The 15900-nt window shown below is 43.7% G+C and overlaps 1 protein-coding gene and 1 long non-coding RNA gene across 3 annotated transcripts in view; one reads left to right on the forward strand and one right to left on the reverse strand.

Moving 5' to 3' along the window:
* Positions 1-13734, forward strand: part of rab22a (RAB22A, member RAS oncogene family) — a 16496-nt gene extending 2762 nt beyond the window's left edge. Inside the window, exons 4-8 of one of the 2 annotated variants that reach the window (XR_002836206.2) lie at positions 7453-7524; positions 9007-9113; positions 10327-10436; positions 10679-10994; positions 11141-11258. Coding sequence is in view for 1 of the 2 variants with exons in the window: in XM_023795482.2 (XP_023651250.1) it covers positions 7453-7524; positions 9007-9113; positions 10327-10436; positions 11141-11238 (387 nt within the window). In the remaining variant the exon portion in view is untranslated. Of the gene's footprint in view, positions 1-7452; positions 7525-9006; positions 9114-10326; positions 10437-10678; positions 10995-11140 lie in introns of both variants that reach the window. The other variant, XM_023795482.2, reaches the window with a different exon arrangement.
* Positions 10435-15885, reverse strand: LOC111835316 (uncharacterized). Its single transcript, XR_002836207.2, has 4 exons — positions 15804-15885; positions 15461-15527; positions 10849-10911; positions 10435-10629 (listed from the first exon to the last, which is right to left on the reverse strand). It is a non-coding gene; the product is annotated as an uncharacterized lncRNA (long non-coding RNA).
* Between the last annotated feature and the right edge of the window lie 15 nt (positions 15886-15900).

The following is a 15900-nucleotide window of genomic DNA, read 5'->3' on the forward strand; positions in this document are numbered from 1 at the left end:
CATGCACTAAAATACACACGTCCAATGGGGAATAACTAGGGTTAGGAGAATGCAACTCCAAAACTTAATAACTTACGGCAAACAAAATTAATTATATAATAAAACATTTAAATAAGAAATAATACATTAATAAATTATATCATAAACATTTCCTGTGGGTCTTATGAGTCTCAGGAGAAGTGCCTAGTAACTGCTTCAATCAAACATGCAGAACTTGCTGTCGGTCGCTGGCTGACAGCTGGGAATAGTGAGCCGCAGCCGCCACGCGGCTGTGCATGCACGCAGCACAAATGCGACAGATTACGGTCTGCGGAGGGGCACTGAAGGCAACATGGTGGCAGACAAACGACAAATGTAAGTCAGTTTGAAAAGGTTGCTGTGTTTTTGTATGATGACTTTGTCGTATTTTTATCTAAGATTTTGACCTGTGCAAAGAGGTCAAGTGCTACCTGTAGTGACCGAAGCAAACCTGCTTTATTTGTGTATATATATATAATGCAGCTGCAGATTACAAATTGACTTGAGGGGCAGTGTGCGGCTCAGAGGGTTCAGCCTTTGTGGTTGTGATCGGAAGGTTGCCAGTTCAAATCCTGTGGTTAGCCGAATTTTCACATTACTATTGAGTTTACTCTAAATTAATTACTGAGTTCTGCTATTTATATTTTCGCAGTTGGTTTTCTTTTCTAAAACATCTAAAGTCGCTGGTGAGCACGTCATATAGGCCAGAGGAAAAACGTATGAGAGAAACCTGGTAACTGGTTCGTATGTGGTGTTGTTTTCATTTGTCGCAACCAGGCTGCAACCATTTTTGGAGACAGTGCGACTAAATTTTATCAGTATGTGCACCAGCACAACTTGCAGATATCCCCCCCCCCCCCATATAGTGGCTGACCACGTCGACGTATATCACGTGAAACACTTAAAGAGAGCGAGAATTTGTGTGTATGTGTGTGCGTGTGTGTGAGCAAGACCATTGGAATTTGGTCCAATTCAATTCCTCGGAGGCACTACTGTGAAGGCGCTTACAGCGAGTATTTGGTGATTGCTTCACCACAAGCACCGGCGCTAACATGGAAGGTGCGCAGAAGTGCAGAAGAAAAAACAGTCGATGGAATTATTTTTATACCTCATTAGGGTTGAATACCTTTTGCCTGCGTCTCCAGCCAGTGCCAGCAGTGAACAGTGCCAGGGCTTATTAGAGGGATAACCTTACATCATTTTTTATTCTGTGGAAAATGAAAGATCGATTTGCTGGCCAGATTTATTTATGAATTATAAACATGTCATGGGTCATATAAGTGAAATCAGGACTCTCAAGACTCACGCATTGACTGTGAGACACGCATTTCAACCAGTTCACACGCTCACACACCACAACTCGTGTTTCTTGCGCTGAGAAGTAATGGATGATGCCCACCAATGTGCCCCGTTATGGAGAATTAATGGATGAGGCACAGGCATATGGAGTGGAGTTTTCCACTGAGTTCATAGTTGACCCAATCAAGCTAGTTAATAACCACCTACCAGCCAATCAGAAAATAGTATTTGTTGCTTGTGATCCCGCTGCAAGCACGTTATTACTTGGATACGCACATATACAGAATGCAGACGAGGTGTAAGTGGCAGAGCAAGATCCGATGAATGTGGTAGGCAGGGCTCTGAAGTGTCACACATTGACCGTGAGACACAGGCTCCGCCCCTAACAGATGTAATCTCACTCCAAACTTTTGATGAAACTTGAGAGCCCTGGTAAAATATAAATGAATGGCTTTGTCCTGTTATGATTGCTATCGAGCCCCCTAGTAACTACCCAATAACTAACAAAACAACGTGTTCAAATAAAAGATTAGTGCTGTAATGTTTAATGTATTTTTGTTGTTGTTGAAATTGATTAAAAAATATATTGGTATCGAAAAAAAGCATTGTTCAGGAACCGGTATTGAAATCAAGGTATCATTCTGGTGCTGGCATTGAAAATTTTTAAACAATGCCCAGGAAAGGTAGATGATTTATCGTCTTTGTTTTGCTAGAAGTGTTCGCCTTTGTTCCATTACTAAATTGTCTGTTTTACAAACTCTTGGAACTCATGTTTCACGCATTTTGCTGATTGGTCAATGGCGAGTCTCAGGTCATTGGTATCTTACATTCCACCTTGCATACTTTACGATCTGCCCTCTCCGTAGAATGTCATCCGACAACTATGCTCTTTCTCAGTAGTAATCTCCAGGATCAGATAGCAGGACTGATCGCTACATCTTTTGTATGCTTAAAGGTGCAGTGCTCTGTATACAGCATCAAATGATTTGAAACATTCTTAGACCTGCTCAAGCATGGTGGGAAACAGAAGCGTGTGACACGGGGGTGGGGGGATGGAACAGGGGCACCAATGAGGGATGGGCGTGCAGACAGGTTTAGCAGAAACTGTATGGGTGACTGAAATGGCAGCCATTTTGGCATCAACCCTAGACTCTGTGTTGCGTAGCATCGACCGCTAATAGCATGTATCTATTGTGAAGTATCTCACAACAGCAACAGTAATTTTGTTTCATAAGGTTTTACTTAAAGCATCTTGCACGTTTGACCCATTTTTATAGCTGGAAAATTTTTACCTGGAAGTATTTGGGTCGAATGTCTAACAACAGGCCTCACTGTCTGGAACTCGACCCTGTAAACTTTGGTTTATTGAGTCTATTCTTAACTACCAAGCTACCTGTGTTGTGTGCCAGTAAGATTAGCCTCTGGGTCATAATTATGTATTTGTAACAGATTTAAGAGATTAACATGAATCTGAAAGTGAAACCAGTGGTTTGGTGGGTGGGGCTGACCTTGTCACTTATGCAAACAATTAAGGGAGTTCTTTAGTTGTGCTTCAGGCTCATGCTCTTAGGATCACATTATAGTGCAGTATATAGTTTTTTTTAAACTTGCTGTACTTTTTTTTTTCAACAGACTGTTTACTATGAGCTTGGCAGTAGGTAGTGTTTTGGTTATGGTTAATGTACCCTTAAGTGTTTAATCTCATTTGTGCTAGTAAAAAATAAAGCAATAGAAATGGTGAAACAGTCATTTTCTTTGGGTAAAACTAAGCAAGTACAATAAAAATTGCAATTTTTTCAGTTTTACGCAAAAAGCATTTTCAGTGGTTTATTTGACTTTGGTCTATGTCCGGAGTGTATAATCTAATGCAGAAAAGGTGATTATTATTTTTCTTTTGTGATCTGAAAAATGAGCGTAATGGACAGCAGACGGCATTCCGCGGACTCTGCCGCGTCCTCTGTGGGCCAGTGCTGTGAGCACTGGCTGTCAAAAGCGGCGGTTAGTAACACATTCTGGCTGGCAGGGGGCGATAGCTGCACTGCCATATAGGGGTCCCGTGCAGAACATGGCATGATCTGTTATACCACTGGAGCTTCCTCACCCCCCCCCCCCCCATGCTGGACGCTTCTGAGAGGTTTATTATAACTTACGCTTCTATGAGGGCTGTAATGTCTGTTTAGTCTGGGAGGCTGTGACTCACTCAAACTGGACTTTCGTCACCTGCCCCCCCAAGAATATATACGTGCTGTGTGGCAGGGATCCATGTGTATTAATGTTATTGTTTCTGTCTTACTGGGTTTTTTTTGGTGTTTTATATTTTTATACTTAGTAATTTTATACTCTTGTATACTTTAAATATATTATGCCTTGTACCATCCATCCATTCATCCATTTTCCGCCGCTTATCCAGGTTCAGGTAATGAGGGCAGCAGTCTAAGCAGGGATGCCCAGACCTCCCTCTCACTCAGGGGCACCATAAGGGGGAGAAAGTTAGGACGATTCCAAGGGCCCCTAAGTGGACAAAATTTGGAAAATAATTGGATTGGTCTGCACTGGGGAGCCCAATATATGCTTTCATGGGGCCCAAAATCTTTGCTCTCACCAGCCACGTCCTCCAGCTCCTTTGGGGGATACCAAGGCATTCCCGGGCTTGCTGAGAGATATAATCTCTCCAGCGTGTTCTGGGTCTGCCCCGGGGCCTTCTCCCAATTGGACATGCCCGAAACACCTCCCCAGGGAGCCGTCCAGGAGGCATCTGAGATAGATACCTGAAGCACCTCAACTGGCTCCTTTCAATGCAGAGGAGCAGCGGCTCTCCTTTGAGCCCCTCCCAAGCATCTGAGCTCCTCACCCCATCTCTAAGGCTGAGCCCAGACACCCTGCAGAGGAAGCTAATTTCGGCCACTTGCATCTCATTCTTTTGGTCACTACCCAGAGCTCATGACCACAGGTGAGGATAGGAATGTAGATCGGCCGGTAAATTGAGAGCTTTGCCTTCTGGCTCAGCTCCTCCTTCACCACAACAGAACGGAATAGTGTCCGCGTTACTGTCCACATTACTTAGTATAATACAGTGGTACCTCAGAACTTGAACTTAATACGTTCAGAATTCTGGTTTGAATCCTAAAAAGTTTGAGTTCTGATCGAATTTTCCCCATAAGAAATAATGGAAAAACAATTAATTGGTTCCCGGCCTCAAAGAATTACACCTAAATAGGTTTTTTTTTCTTTTTTCATTTAAACACAAAATGAACAGGATAAAGCAAGAAGAACATATACTAAACACATCTAAGCACACTTATCAAAACAGTAATTTTGTCACACCGCGTGCAGGATGACTGAGCAGGGAGTGCGGAATCAGGGTGAGGCAGACGGAAATCCAAGAACACAGGGTTCATTGCTGGCAAACAAGGCACAACACGGAGTAGACTTCAGTGACAGGACTGGGGAAACATACTTGAACGCGGACTTAAATACACGTGACTAATTGGAAATAACGAGAAACAGCTGATGACATGGGGATTTCACACGAGGTTAACGAGGGGGGTGTGGCACACAGAAGGATCGTACGAGCCCGGCGTGACAAGTTTGTAAAGTAAGAAAATAAATGTATCCAAACAATGTGCAATGGCTACCAAAATGATATAAAGTACAGTGTATTACCTGATATTTTCAATAAAAAAAGCACTATCACCAACAAACGATGCTCTCACAGCGAATGCGAAGCTGAGACAAGCGTTACGCTTTGTTTCCACTGAGAGACGTGCCGCGTGACTCATTTCCCAGCGCGTACAAGTTATCTTAGGTCGGCGTTCACGGTTCAACTTCTGAGATTCAGATCGAGTTCCAGGTCATTATTTTTTCGAACTGGTTGGTTCGACTTTTAAGAAATTCAAATTCTAATGAGTTTTGGTACTGAGGTACCGCTGTATATTATGCATTTCCTATTTATATAGCACAGTCAATGAAACTGCCAGAACAAGCATTTCACTGCGCATTGTATGAGTATGACTGCGTGTGATAAATAAGGAACTTTGAAGTTGGCCCAGGATGCACATTTTCAGGCGGTTAATATGGCCTGAGGTCCTCGTGTTGTAAGAAGGTGGTCAGAGGTTGTCCAGGACAGAACCCTTTTTTTTTGTTTGCAGAATAGCTATTGTCCTCTGCCTGTTCCAACTCCAATCAGAGGACCTGCCTGCAGCTGCATTAGGGAGATGTATTCATAAGAGTGATGACTGAATCCTGACCATTGAAATTTAGGGCAGACCATTCAGATCACCTCCATTACATCCTTCTGCTGTTTCTTCTTGTCAGCTGGGGTTTATTTGCACGTCTTTGTAAGTTTTCCTCCATGATCTGTCGCACTGATTAGAAGTGGATAGATGTTTGTCGCCTACCCGAGACCATTTTTCATAGGACATCGTTTTTTTTGCAGTGCGGTGATTACTCTACACACTCAAGAAACTGAACTGGTTTATAGAACTGCAACGCCGTGCCTCCGTTTGGGACGGGAGAGGTCATGCTCAACGGGATCCGCACTGCTCTCGACCCGGGCAAAAATGTGAATTTTACTCAAGATGTCAGAACAAATTTACATATGAGGGTCTTCCAAGAAAAAGGACTCAGAGCTTATGGGAGATGATTTTTTTTTTTCTTCCGTTTCTCATGCGATGGACATAGTTAAGTAACCCTCTGTGACGACTTTCTCTGAAGCAGAGATGAAGGCCATCATGTCCTCAGTCGCTCCACATGTGATTTAACAGACATTAGATGAAACCACATGAAGCTACTCCTGTCTGCTGGCTCTTTTATTATTAGATTATTAGATTTCTTCTTTAGTGGTGGTGATTTTGCTGTTCACTTGTCTCAATCGGAGTCACGTTGTTGGATTCTGTTCAGAGTTCAGGTTCTAGATGTATTTTCTTGGCAGAAGGAAAAGTATTTGATCATGCGGTATTTTCGGTCACGTCTGTTTAGCATCAGGCTCCGACTTGAAAGCCCCGAACCTCCATCCTTATCAATCAAAATGCGGGGAATCTGCCCACAGCGGCAAGAGTCAGGAGCTGCATCCACAGTCCCCAAAACGGCTAGTTCGTTCACAAATGATAGCCGCCCGTCTGGGAGAAAGCGTGAAATCCTGTTCCGACTGTGGCGGATGACACAGAGCGCGGACGGGCCAGCCAATTCTGCAGCTGCGGCGCATTAGAGAACTATCAAGGATAAGGATAAAAAAAAATGTGCCGAAATGTGTGTTTCATTTGGTGTGTTCCTGAGGCAGGCCTTGGCTAATTGGGCTGAGATGCTCAAGCCAGAACTGAAGAGCTTCTGGAAAATATTATACGTCTTTTTTTTTGGTGGGGGGGTATATCTGCCGCAAAAAGGGGTACATTAGAATATCTTTAAACACCGATGATTGTGCAGAGTTTATTTCCATATGGGGTATTCATGCTGACGTTTGACACGTATTGTTCTTGTGATGGATTCCACACTCAGGGTGAAGGTCTTTTTCGGATAGGATCCACGATGGTCAAACCCCGGAATTGCGAGGCCTTGGGCTGTTGGGTTAAATGTTCTTTGGTGGTATAGCTGTGAAGTCTTCTGGAGCTGTTGATCTTCTGTGATTTCATGAGACTAAATCACCTGCATGGCTTGACAGCCACGAGAAAAATCCACTTTGTGGAAGAGCAGGAGCAGCCTTCCGCTGGTGACCCTCAGGCTATTTATACTGCACATGGTTTCACCTGTAGGCATTTCCACATGATGGCCATCGCGGTGGATGAGTTGGGGGAAGAGAGGGGGGCTGTTCGCTAGCCGTCGGGTACTCTCCACAGGGACAGGAGTTTCCAAGTACCTGTGACCTTCAGTAGAAGAACAGGGCACATCCTTACTCATCTCTGCAGTGACCTCCAAACCTGGCCAGCGCTCTGCAGGATTTCTTGCATTCCACAGGAGTGATGATCTGAGAGTCCAAGCCCAGGAAAAGAATTCAGCATCCTATAAAGCAGCCTCATAACTCACTGTTAAAAAAATGTAAATTATTCTCTATTGGACTTTGCTGTGTCATATGTGAAATATTTAAATTGAAATGCTTTAATCCCTGTGCTCTCTGTCTCTCTCTCTCTTGTCCTCTGATAGTTCCGAGCCTTGGCACCGATGTACTACAGAGGCTCTGCTGCCGCCATCATCGTTTACGACATCACGAAAGAGGTACCGTTTCCCGTCCCTCCCGCCATTAACCACTGCAATCTCTACACACATTTGGAGTCGGCTGTTGGGAAGGGCGATGTACAGCTAAAAAATGAATCTCGTCACCACAGACATCAGTGAGGAAGTGGTACTGACAAGATGAGGGGCTGTTGTGTTATTTAGCGGGATCAAATAATGTCCTCCATCATTTATTTGGAATTACTCATGCAAAGCATAGACATTGATTTTTGTGGAGGACCATAAAGGACGGCTCATTAGACAATCAAGATCCTTTAAATCCCGACACTCTCTTTGCCTCGCAGTGTTAGTGGGAGCTCACCCCACACCAGCCCCCTTTTGGTTTCCCGCCGTGTGCAGCTCCATCTTGGCCTGGAGGTGCTTCACACATGCTGAGCCCTGATCAATTACTGGCGCCCCCTTTTTTTTTTTCTTCCCCTCCTGGCTTCCGTCCTTCCAGCAAAGCCTTCTGAACACACGCCTCTGGCAGGCCGTTTGGGATCCCTATAACCACCCAGGAAATGAGGGCAGGCCTTAGTTTTGGGTTCTGAAAGTGGTTTGAACCTCCTACGCTTGCTGCTTTAGCCTGGTAGGTTTGGAGGTGGATGAAAATGTGCCAGAGGAGGATTGTGGGACTCTGGTGTACACAGCTAGAGACATGCCGATTTCTCCATAACCTAAGTCCAGAGAGCTGTAGGGGTCCTGGAAGTGTCTCAAGCAGATCTCTCTTCCACTGACTGGCTGTGCTGGAACCAGCCGGTTCTTTTTAATACCTGCTTCCCGCTGTCATTTTATGTGCGCCATTTCTGAACCAAATGTGGAATTTTCAAAGCCACCTAAGAGTTGGAATCATTTCAGTGGACACCGTAACCAAGGCGACCGCTGCCTGCGTCTCCTTCCCTAATTGGTTAAACACGAAGTCGTCATACCATCAGTGGAACTTGTGAATGGAACTGTTTTTAAATCTATTTCCAGTTAATGCTGAAGTTTTAATGGGGTCTCAAGCACATTGGACCCTGGATGAAGTCCAAGCATTTATTAACATGATAGGCTGAAATCTCCATGTGGAGGTTCTTATGTGCTGCTCCGTAATGAGCCCAAACACTGTTTTAACGCTCAGATGATGTGTCATTGGACCACATGGATGGTGTTCAAGGGGCACATGATCTTAAACTTCACAATTCCAGAGCTGACACGCTATAGCTTGCTGCTGCTTACCATATTGTCATATCAGACTCTGGTTTTAAAATACCTGCGGCCACTTTAAATCTTAATTGGTTTGTCTTTAATACTGAGGTGGGGAAAATAATTCAAAGAAGCAACCGAGGCTTTTCTAGCCCAGTAAAACGCCTGGATTAGCCGTGTTGGGGGCACCTCAGAGCTGGTTATGACAAAGACGGATTGGTGACACATGGTCAGCAACATGCACCGTGTGGCTGAAATGGCGGTAATGTGAGGACTTAACCTCCCCCTGCCCCCCCCCAGGAGTCCTTTCAGACACTGAAGAACTGGGTGAAGGAGCTGCGCCAACATGGCCCCCCCAACATAGTCGTGGCCATTGCTGGCAACAAATGTGATCTCGGCGATGCCAGGTACGCCCTGTTTTGAGCCCCTGAGTTATCCTGTATCTCAGGGCTTTGAGGAAATGCTGTGTAATAATTAATGAGCCATGAATATTACAAATGAGGAAGATAGGGTAAACAATTAGCTCTAAACTATAATGAGAAAATAAACTGTAAACCTATTCATCAATCTACAACAGAATAGAATAGATTAGAATGGAATAGAAGGGCTTTATTGTCATTGTAAAAATTACAACGGAATTATGAGATGTACTATAAACGTTTATCTAGTACAGGGTTACACTGAGGCTGGAATCAGTCCCAGGAATCACATGGCAGAAGACGGAGAACACCCTGATGCCAGTCCAGCACAGGGCTCCGCCTTGCACACAGTCACACACTTAGAGATACGATTTCTGTTATGGAATGATGTCATCATGACTGCTGTTAGGCTGGGACATGAATGCTGTGGCATTTCACCATTGGCTGGATCTGTGGAGATCAGTATCCAATCACTATCCAGTTTCAGTGTGTGCATAATGGCAAGTGTTAAGCTGTCCAGCTATTTACTGTTAAAGCACTAGCAGATATGCTTTATTGTCTGAATAACCAATGTAAAGTTTAACCACATGTGATATAGCCTGGCATTGCATGTATAATGTACATATTGTTGCAGTTGCTACTATAATTTTTAGTGTGATATGGTCTGATTGCCTTCCAGAATTACCCTAAATTAATCATTAGACCAAGTAATCCAAGTTAAGGGGGCAATTCTTAGTCAACACAGACTGAATTAACTGTAGGTAGACAAAATAATGCTTATTCCATTGCATAGCAGTAGTAGTGAAACGGGTCAGTCCCTGGTCCACGACCAGCACTACTCGGAGATCACCATGTGCAATTTGATCGGTGGCCCATGGGTTGGATTTCAGGGGCAGCAGGAACCCCATAAACTGCATACTGTGTGATGTCAAGGAGACATTAGCGTGATAAATGGCGGCTGCAGTCAACTACTACCCTCAGATTAGGTGTCAGGTCATTTTAGGTTTGCATTTAAGGTGCACTGCACCCTACTACATAGTCATTGTCAGGCTGTAGTGTAACACAGTGCACGCCTTTGACATTGTCCTGATTGTCATTCACTCAGTCATTTATTTGTTCATCTTTGTGAAGTTGATCAAAGGCGCCCCATCCTTCTGCCACCTGCCCTTAGGGATGTGAACACAACCTTCTCTCTTCACAGGGAAGTGACAGAGAAGGATGCCAAGGATTTCGCCGACTCCATCCATGCCATCTTTGTGGAAACCAGTGCCAAGAATGCAATTAACATTAATGAGGTCTTCAGAGAGATAAGTAAGTTTTCAGTTGGGATCTCCTTTGTGTGGGTCTTTTTCCTGCAGTCAGTTAAGCTCTGTTAGTCTGACACTGTTCAGGAACCAGGCGTACGCGGTCAGCCCACTCTCCATGGTCTCCTGCCACATTGTCCCTCTGGATTACGCTGTGAAAGAAGCACTGTCTCTGGGCAGCTTCGGGTTATAGAGACAGCCTGGAAGAAGTGAGAAATTGCAATTAAGCTCATTTACTTTTTTTTTTAGGATTTTTGGGAATCGTCGTTATCTGGCACACCCCTGTGCTTATAGACGGAACTGCAAGTTACTGAGAGCCTGACAAATGGCCAGAATACTTCACTTGCAGTTCAGCGCCAAAACCCACAAGGTCCTTGGCGGTTTAAGGCCTTTTCTGTTTTTTTTTTTTCCCTACTCACCGTTCTATTAAACGTACGGCCCAAGCAAAGCAGGTGTAGCTGCCAGCTTCAAGGCCGCCGACCCTGCAAACGGAAGGATGCAATTATCAGCAGGTCTGACAGGATAAATGGCTTTAACTTTGCGCCCCAAAAGTGGAGCGACTAAGGTACTGGTGTAATGTAGTCCCATAAGAAAAATAATACGTATGTCATATAATATCCCCCCCCCCCCAAAACCTTTTAGTGAATGAGACCGCTTTGTAGCCATCTTGTACGTTGGCTGTAATTACATGGTGTGTCGTTCCTCACTCAGGTCAGAGAATTCCTGTCGCCGAAGCCAGCGGAGCGGCAGCAGGAAAGGGCTTCAAGTTGCGGCGACAGCCATCTGACACACGTCGCAGCTGCTGCTGACCCCCCACACCTTTCCCATCGCACCACCGCCCCCCCCCCCACGCTCCACCTCTTTGACATGGAATGGAGAGCCCTCCCGGATCCCTGTCAGGGAGCCCCTTCGCCGCACTATGCATGTGTATATGGCCGTACGTTTGCTCCGGTTGGGGGGGGGGGTATTTTTGCCCCTCCCCTTAGACATGTGTGTTAATACTGAATGTTTTTGGGCCTGTGGGGAGGACAGTTGGCATCCGCACAGCAACGGTCAACCAGCTGAGCATAAAAAAGTCACAAACTTTCTTTGCACACTGTTGACACTCTCTCGAGCTCTGACATAAGACCGCATTACCAATGCCCATCCAATCCCTGACAGAGCCTGTCCCCCACCCAGGTCTTCCAATCTCATCATTTTAAACCAGCTCCCTGTTTCTAGCTGCTCAACGCTAACAGTCTGACCAGACCTTTCATGCTACAGAGCCTCTGACCCCTGTCCCCCTTTTCCAATTTCTATTGGACTAGTAATACTTGAGGAAAACTAACACAATGAGATTTATTCCTGCACTATTCTCTTCATATCCCTTAAACCCAGCTTCTGGCATCATATGTCTGCATTTGACATCAGCAGTCTCTACGTCACCTACAGGGATCGCACTGTGTTATTATTTTTTTTTTCTCCTCGTACTCTTGGATCCTTTTCAGCTTGTACAGGTTAGGCACAGTGTTGTCAATTTGTATTGCGCCAAAATGTCCTGCTCTGAAAAAACAAATCTTGATCTAGTTTTGATCCAGTCCTCACAGTGGACAAAATATCAATTCTGTCTACATCACCCTGCCTTCTGTGCATTATTACGTCATAAGGCCGTGTTTAGCGGGTAGATCCCTGTTTATGGATGGAACTCAGCAGAACTGTGAGGTTACATGTCAGTGTCCCCATGTGATCCAAAGCCGACGTGACGAAGCAAGGAGCTTGACACACACAATAAGAGAAAAAGTGAATGTGACTTTCTTAAAGGGAATATGACTGAACTATTTATGAGATTGATAAGACTGAATTGCTTTGAGCTTTTATTTTGAAACGCTTTTTTACACAGTCTAGGTTATCAGGTATACCAGTTTGCTCTTTGCCATCAGCCGTCATGTTTTTTTAAACTGCTGCACTTTAAAAGAAAACTGTCTTGGCAAATTAGATTGTACATGGAAGGTTTGACAAATATGTCATAGAAAAATTAAGTGCTTGGTTATCTTTCCATACCTCTTCTCAGAGAAGCCTATGTTTGGAGTTTTCTGGTTTGTGTCTTCGGATCGTAACAAGTCTGGCTTGTAAGCATGCTGACCAGATTCACAGGCTACAGATATATAATGTGATCTCTCTTCCAAATATTTAAAGGTTTCCCTTATTTCAGCTTTAATAGTCAGTAGAAAAGACCCTGGAAATGAATTATCCTATTGTGGCTAAGAAAATAACCTTTTTCCCCTTTTACAGTATCCATTTAATCGGGAATGTTTTTAAAATGGCATTTTAACTGTTTGCATTTGGTGATTTTACCCCTTATATCCCTTGCTGGGTTTTACTGTGATTTTACTAGAGAAAGTAATTTGGTGAGGTCCTGCCAAAGCTTTAATTGTCCCATAAATGTTTTTATCTTTCTTTCTTTCACAGAATAAGTGTTGGCCCTCACATCCAGCAAATGTGACTTTATTATCTGGCTACAGATGAAAAGCTAAATATTGGGAAACCTAACATGTAACATTTAAAAGGTGGACAAACCTTGGATATCAAAGGTCTTAATAAAAAATAAAAAAAATGTCAGACGATCATTTTGTCTGACACAGGTTACTAGCAGACAGTCTTTTCCCTGTGTTCCATGTTACATTGTGTGCTGTGTTTTACACGTTGGCTCTAACTTCAGTTCTCCTGTGATCAAGCTCGTAAATCACGGGGCTGTCTTGAAATGTACAGAGGGGAAAAAGGTATACCTTGTTAGCTGTCACAGATGAACTAAGAAAGGGAATTCCGGCACGCTGGTTAGTGACGGCTGTCGGAGAACAGCTGATATGGTCATAATATAGTAGAATGTGACAAGCACTTGCCAGAGGTGTGTGTCTGAACTTTCTTCCTTATGCCCAAGTCCTCTTTCCTTTCATCTGCGTTTGGTTGTCGATTTTCACTCTGACTGCCTCTTATCGCCGTTCGTATTTCACACGTACTTCATGTAGTGTTACACTATTCCTGGTGTCATTTGAGGGCCACCTCTGCCATTTCAGACGTTCTTTTTATGGAAGGTAGTCTTGTATTTCTAAGAACCAAGGCGCAGCTACAGTATGTCTCTTGTGTCCATTCTGAAGAAAGTTAAGCTTTCTGTATTATTATGGTATGGAGGAGGGTTTTGTAAGTACCGTATCTCTCTGGGCGTCGACATCTAGACATCATCCTTTTAAAGCTTAATTTCTCGTGTGGTGTATTTGTAGCAACAGATTTTTTTTCCCAATATAACGACAATAACATGTCACAAAATCTTTCCATCCTCTGAGGGTTGTGTCATTTTATGTTACATATATACACAAACACGATGTATTCTAATACGAACACAGCCATGTTATTTGGTTTGCTACATTAAAGAAATCTAAATTCTAAGAAAATAATACAGTAAAAAATGTTTCTTAATATTTTGGGACTCGTTAAATGATTGGGGGGGGGGGGGGGGGGGGGATAAGGATACAGTGAGCCCTCAGAGCTGTTCAGTAACCCAGTTTGAGGTCCGCTGTACCAGAAGCTGGCCTTCCCCTGAGCCAGGATTAGGGATACTCTGACTTACAACACATTTCTGTGTACATTTTTTACTCATTTTACTCGCGCTTCATCCATTTTATCAGCCTAAATGGTTTATTTTTCAAAGAATTGTATTCAAACTTTCATGCAAAAAGAATTATCCAGTTTTACAAGTAAGTGTAGATAAGATGAGCTTTTAAAAAAAGCTTAAAAATATCTCTGGTACCACTAACCCTATTGCACACCTGGCACTTGTGGTTAGGGTTTGCAAGTCCTGTGCCGTCCTTAGTGTTTTGGATCAATGATGAGCCAAAAGCTGAGTAGACTGAGCAAAGGATGCTTTGGGTGATATTTACTAGAAATGAATTTCCTTCAATATTAGACATTCTTCTCCTTGAAGACTTTTTATTCATCATCATCATCTCCTTTTGCAGCTGCGAAAATACTGCACTGGTGATTGGAGATTAACTGAATTTATCCAGCTGACTCATGCATTTTTCTATTTAAAAATGGCTTTGCATGTCCGGATATTTGAGCCTTAATTCTTTTTCATATTCCTATTTTATATTTTGGAAGCAATGAACATTCTCTGTGCCAACTTAAAACTGTCTTTAATATAAAGAAGTAGCATAGCACTCTTAAAGTAGGTTGCAATCACAATGCTGAATGGTGGCAAGGTATCCTCAGTGCATAGCAGTTGTCATTGTGTGCAGTGTCTGTGTCCGTCTGCTTTGGTCTCGGACGGATATAGCTTCAGCAAACGCAACACTAGCTTAAACTGTTTACTAGAGTAACTTTCGGAAGTTTCTAAAGTATTGTTTGTATGTGGCTTACACTGTTTTGGAAAATCATCCGCGAGTCTGTCTTGGGCTGGACCTGAGAGTTTCCCCCTCCCTTCTGCAAAATCCCAGTTAATGTTGTGTACTGTTTCAATGTATATACCATTAAAAATGTGGATGAACACTTACTATATGGTTAAAGTACTATATGATATTTGCAATTATCTGTTTTTGCCACAGATTATATATGACATTGCATTTGCACCTACGATTTTTGTCATATTCAGCTTTAATATTTTTACTATTTCATGATAAGTGGGAGAAAGCCTTACATAACTTTTATGTTACCATGAATGTGTAAAAAGGGAGATGTCAAGTTGTTTACTAATAAAGAAAACAAACTTCTAATGACCTGATTGTGCAGTGTTTGTTTGGTGGGACAGGCTGACGGGAGATTCACAGGAATGTGCTGGCTGTGTTGCCGGAGTGTTCCGGCATACCCGCCTCTGTCCTGCAGTTTAAATAGTGCGGCACTGGACACCAGCATTCAGCTCCGGTCTCTCAAGCACCCCAGCACTGGACCTTCAGACAAGTCTTTGATACAGGATGGTATTTTCAGCCTAGTGTTCGCCAGGTGCTCTCAGTTCCTCGGGTGTGTGACCACCCCCCCCCCCACCCCCACCTGGCCTTTTACCTGCAGGCCAACAGATGGCAGATGTGAACTTCACCAAAACGGCTGCCGCTTCCCAGATGGGGCTATGCTGCTGGATGAAAGACAAGGTACTTAAACTGAGAAGCTTTACATTAATAATGATGTCACCACAATAACCTGAATGTACAAAGTGCAACACAGATGCACTAACTTAAGCAAAAATAAATATGGAATTATTTTCCAAATTAGAGAATAAATCCATGGCGAGCACCTTTAATTTTGCTAAGTACCTGCGCCCACTCCTCCTCACGATGTACCATATTAATAAAGAAGGATGCAAACTAACAGGGATGCGTGATAAGAGCAGATGGGGATCAGTCCTCACCTTGCATCGCCCCTCGCCTCTACCAGGAGCGGCTGATGCGGAGGCTGTGACGTCACGCTGGAAGCCTCCCTCTCTCTGTCCCTCTCTCTCCCAATCT

The sequence above is a fragment of the Paramormyrops kingsleyae genome, chromosome 8 (genome assembly GCF_048594095.1).
Source record: "Paramormyrops kingsleyae isolate MSU_618 chromosome 8, PKINGS_0.4, whole genome shotgun sequence".
Classification (NCBI taxonomy): domain Eukaryota; kingdom Metazoa; phylum Chordata; class Actinopteri; order Osteoglossiformes; family Mormyridae; genus Paramormyrops; species Paramormyrops kingsleyae.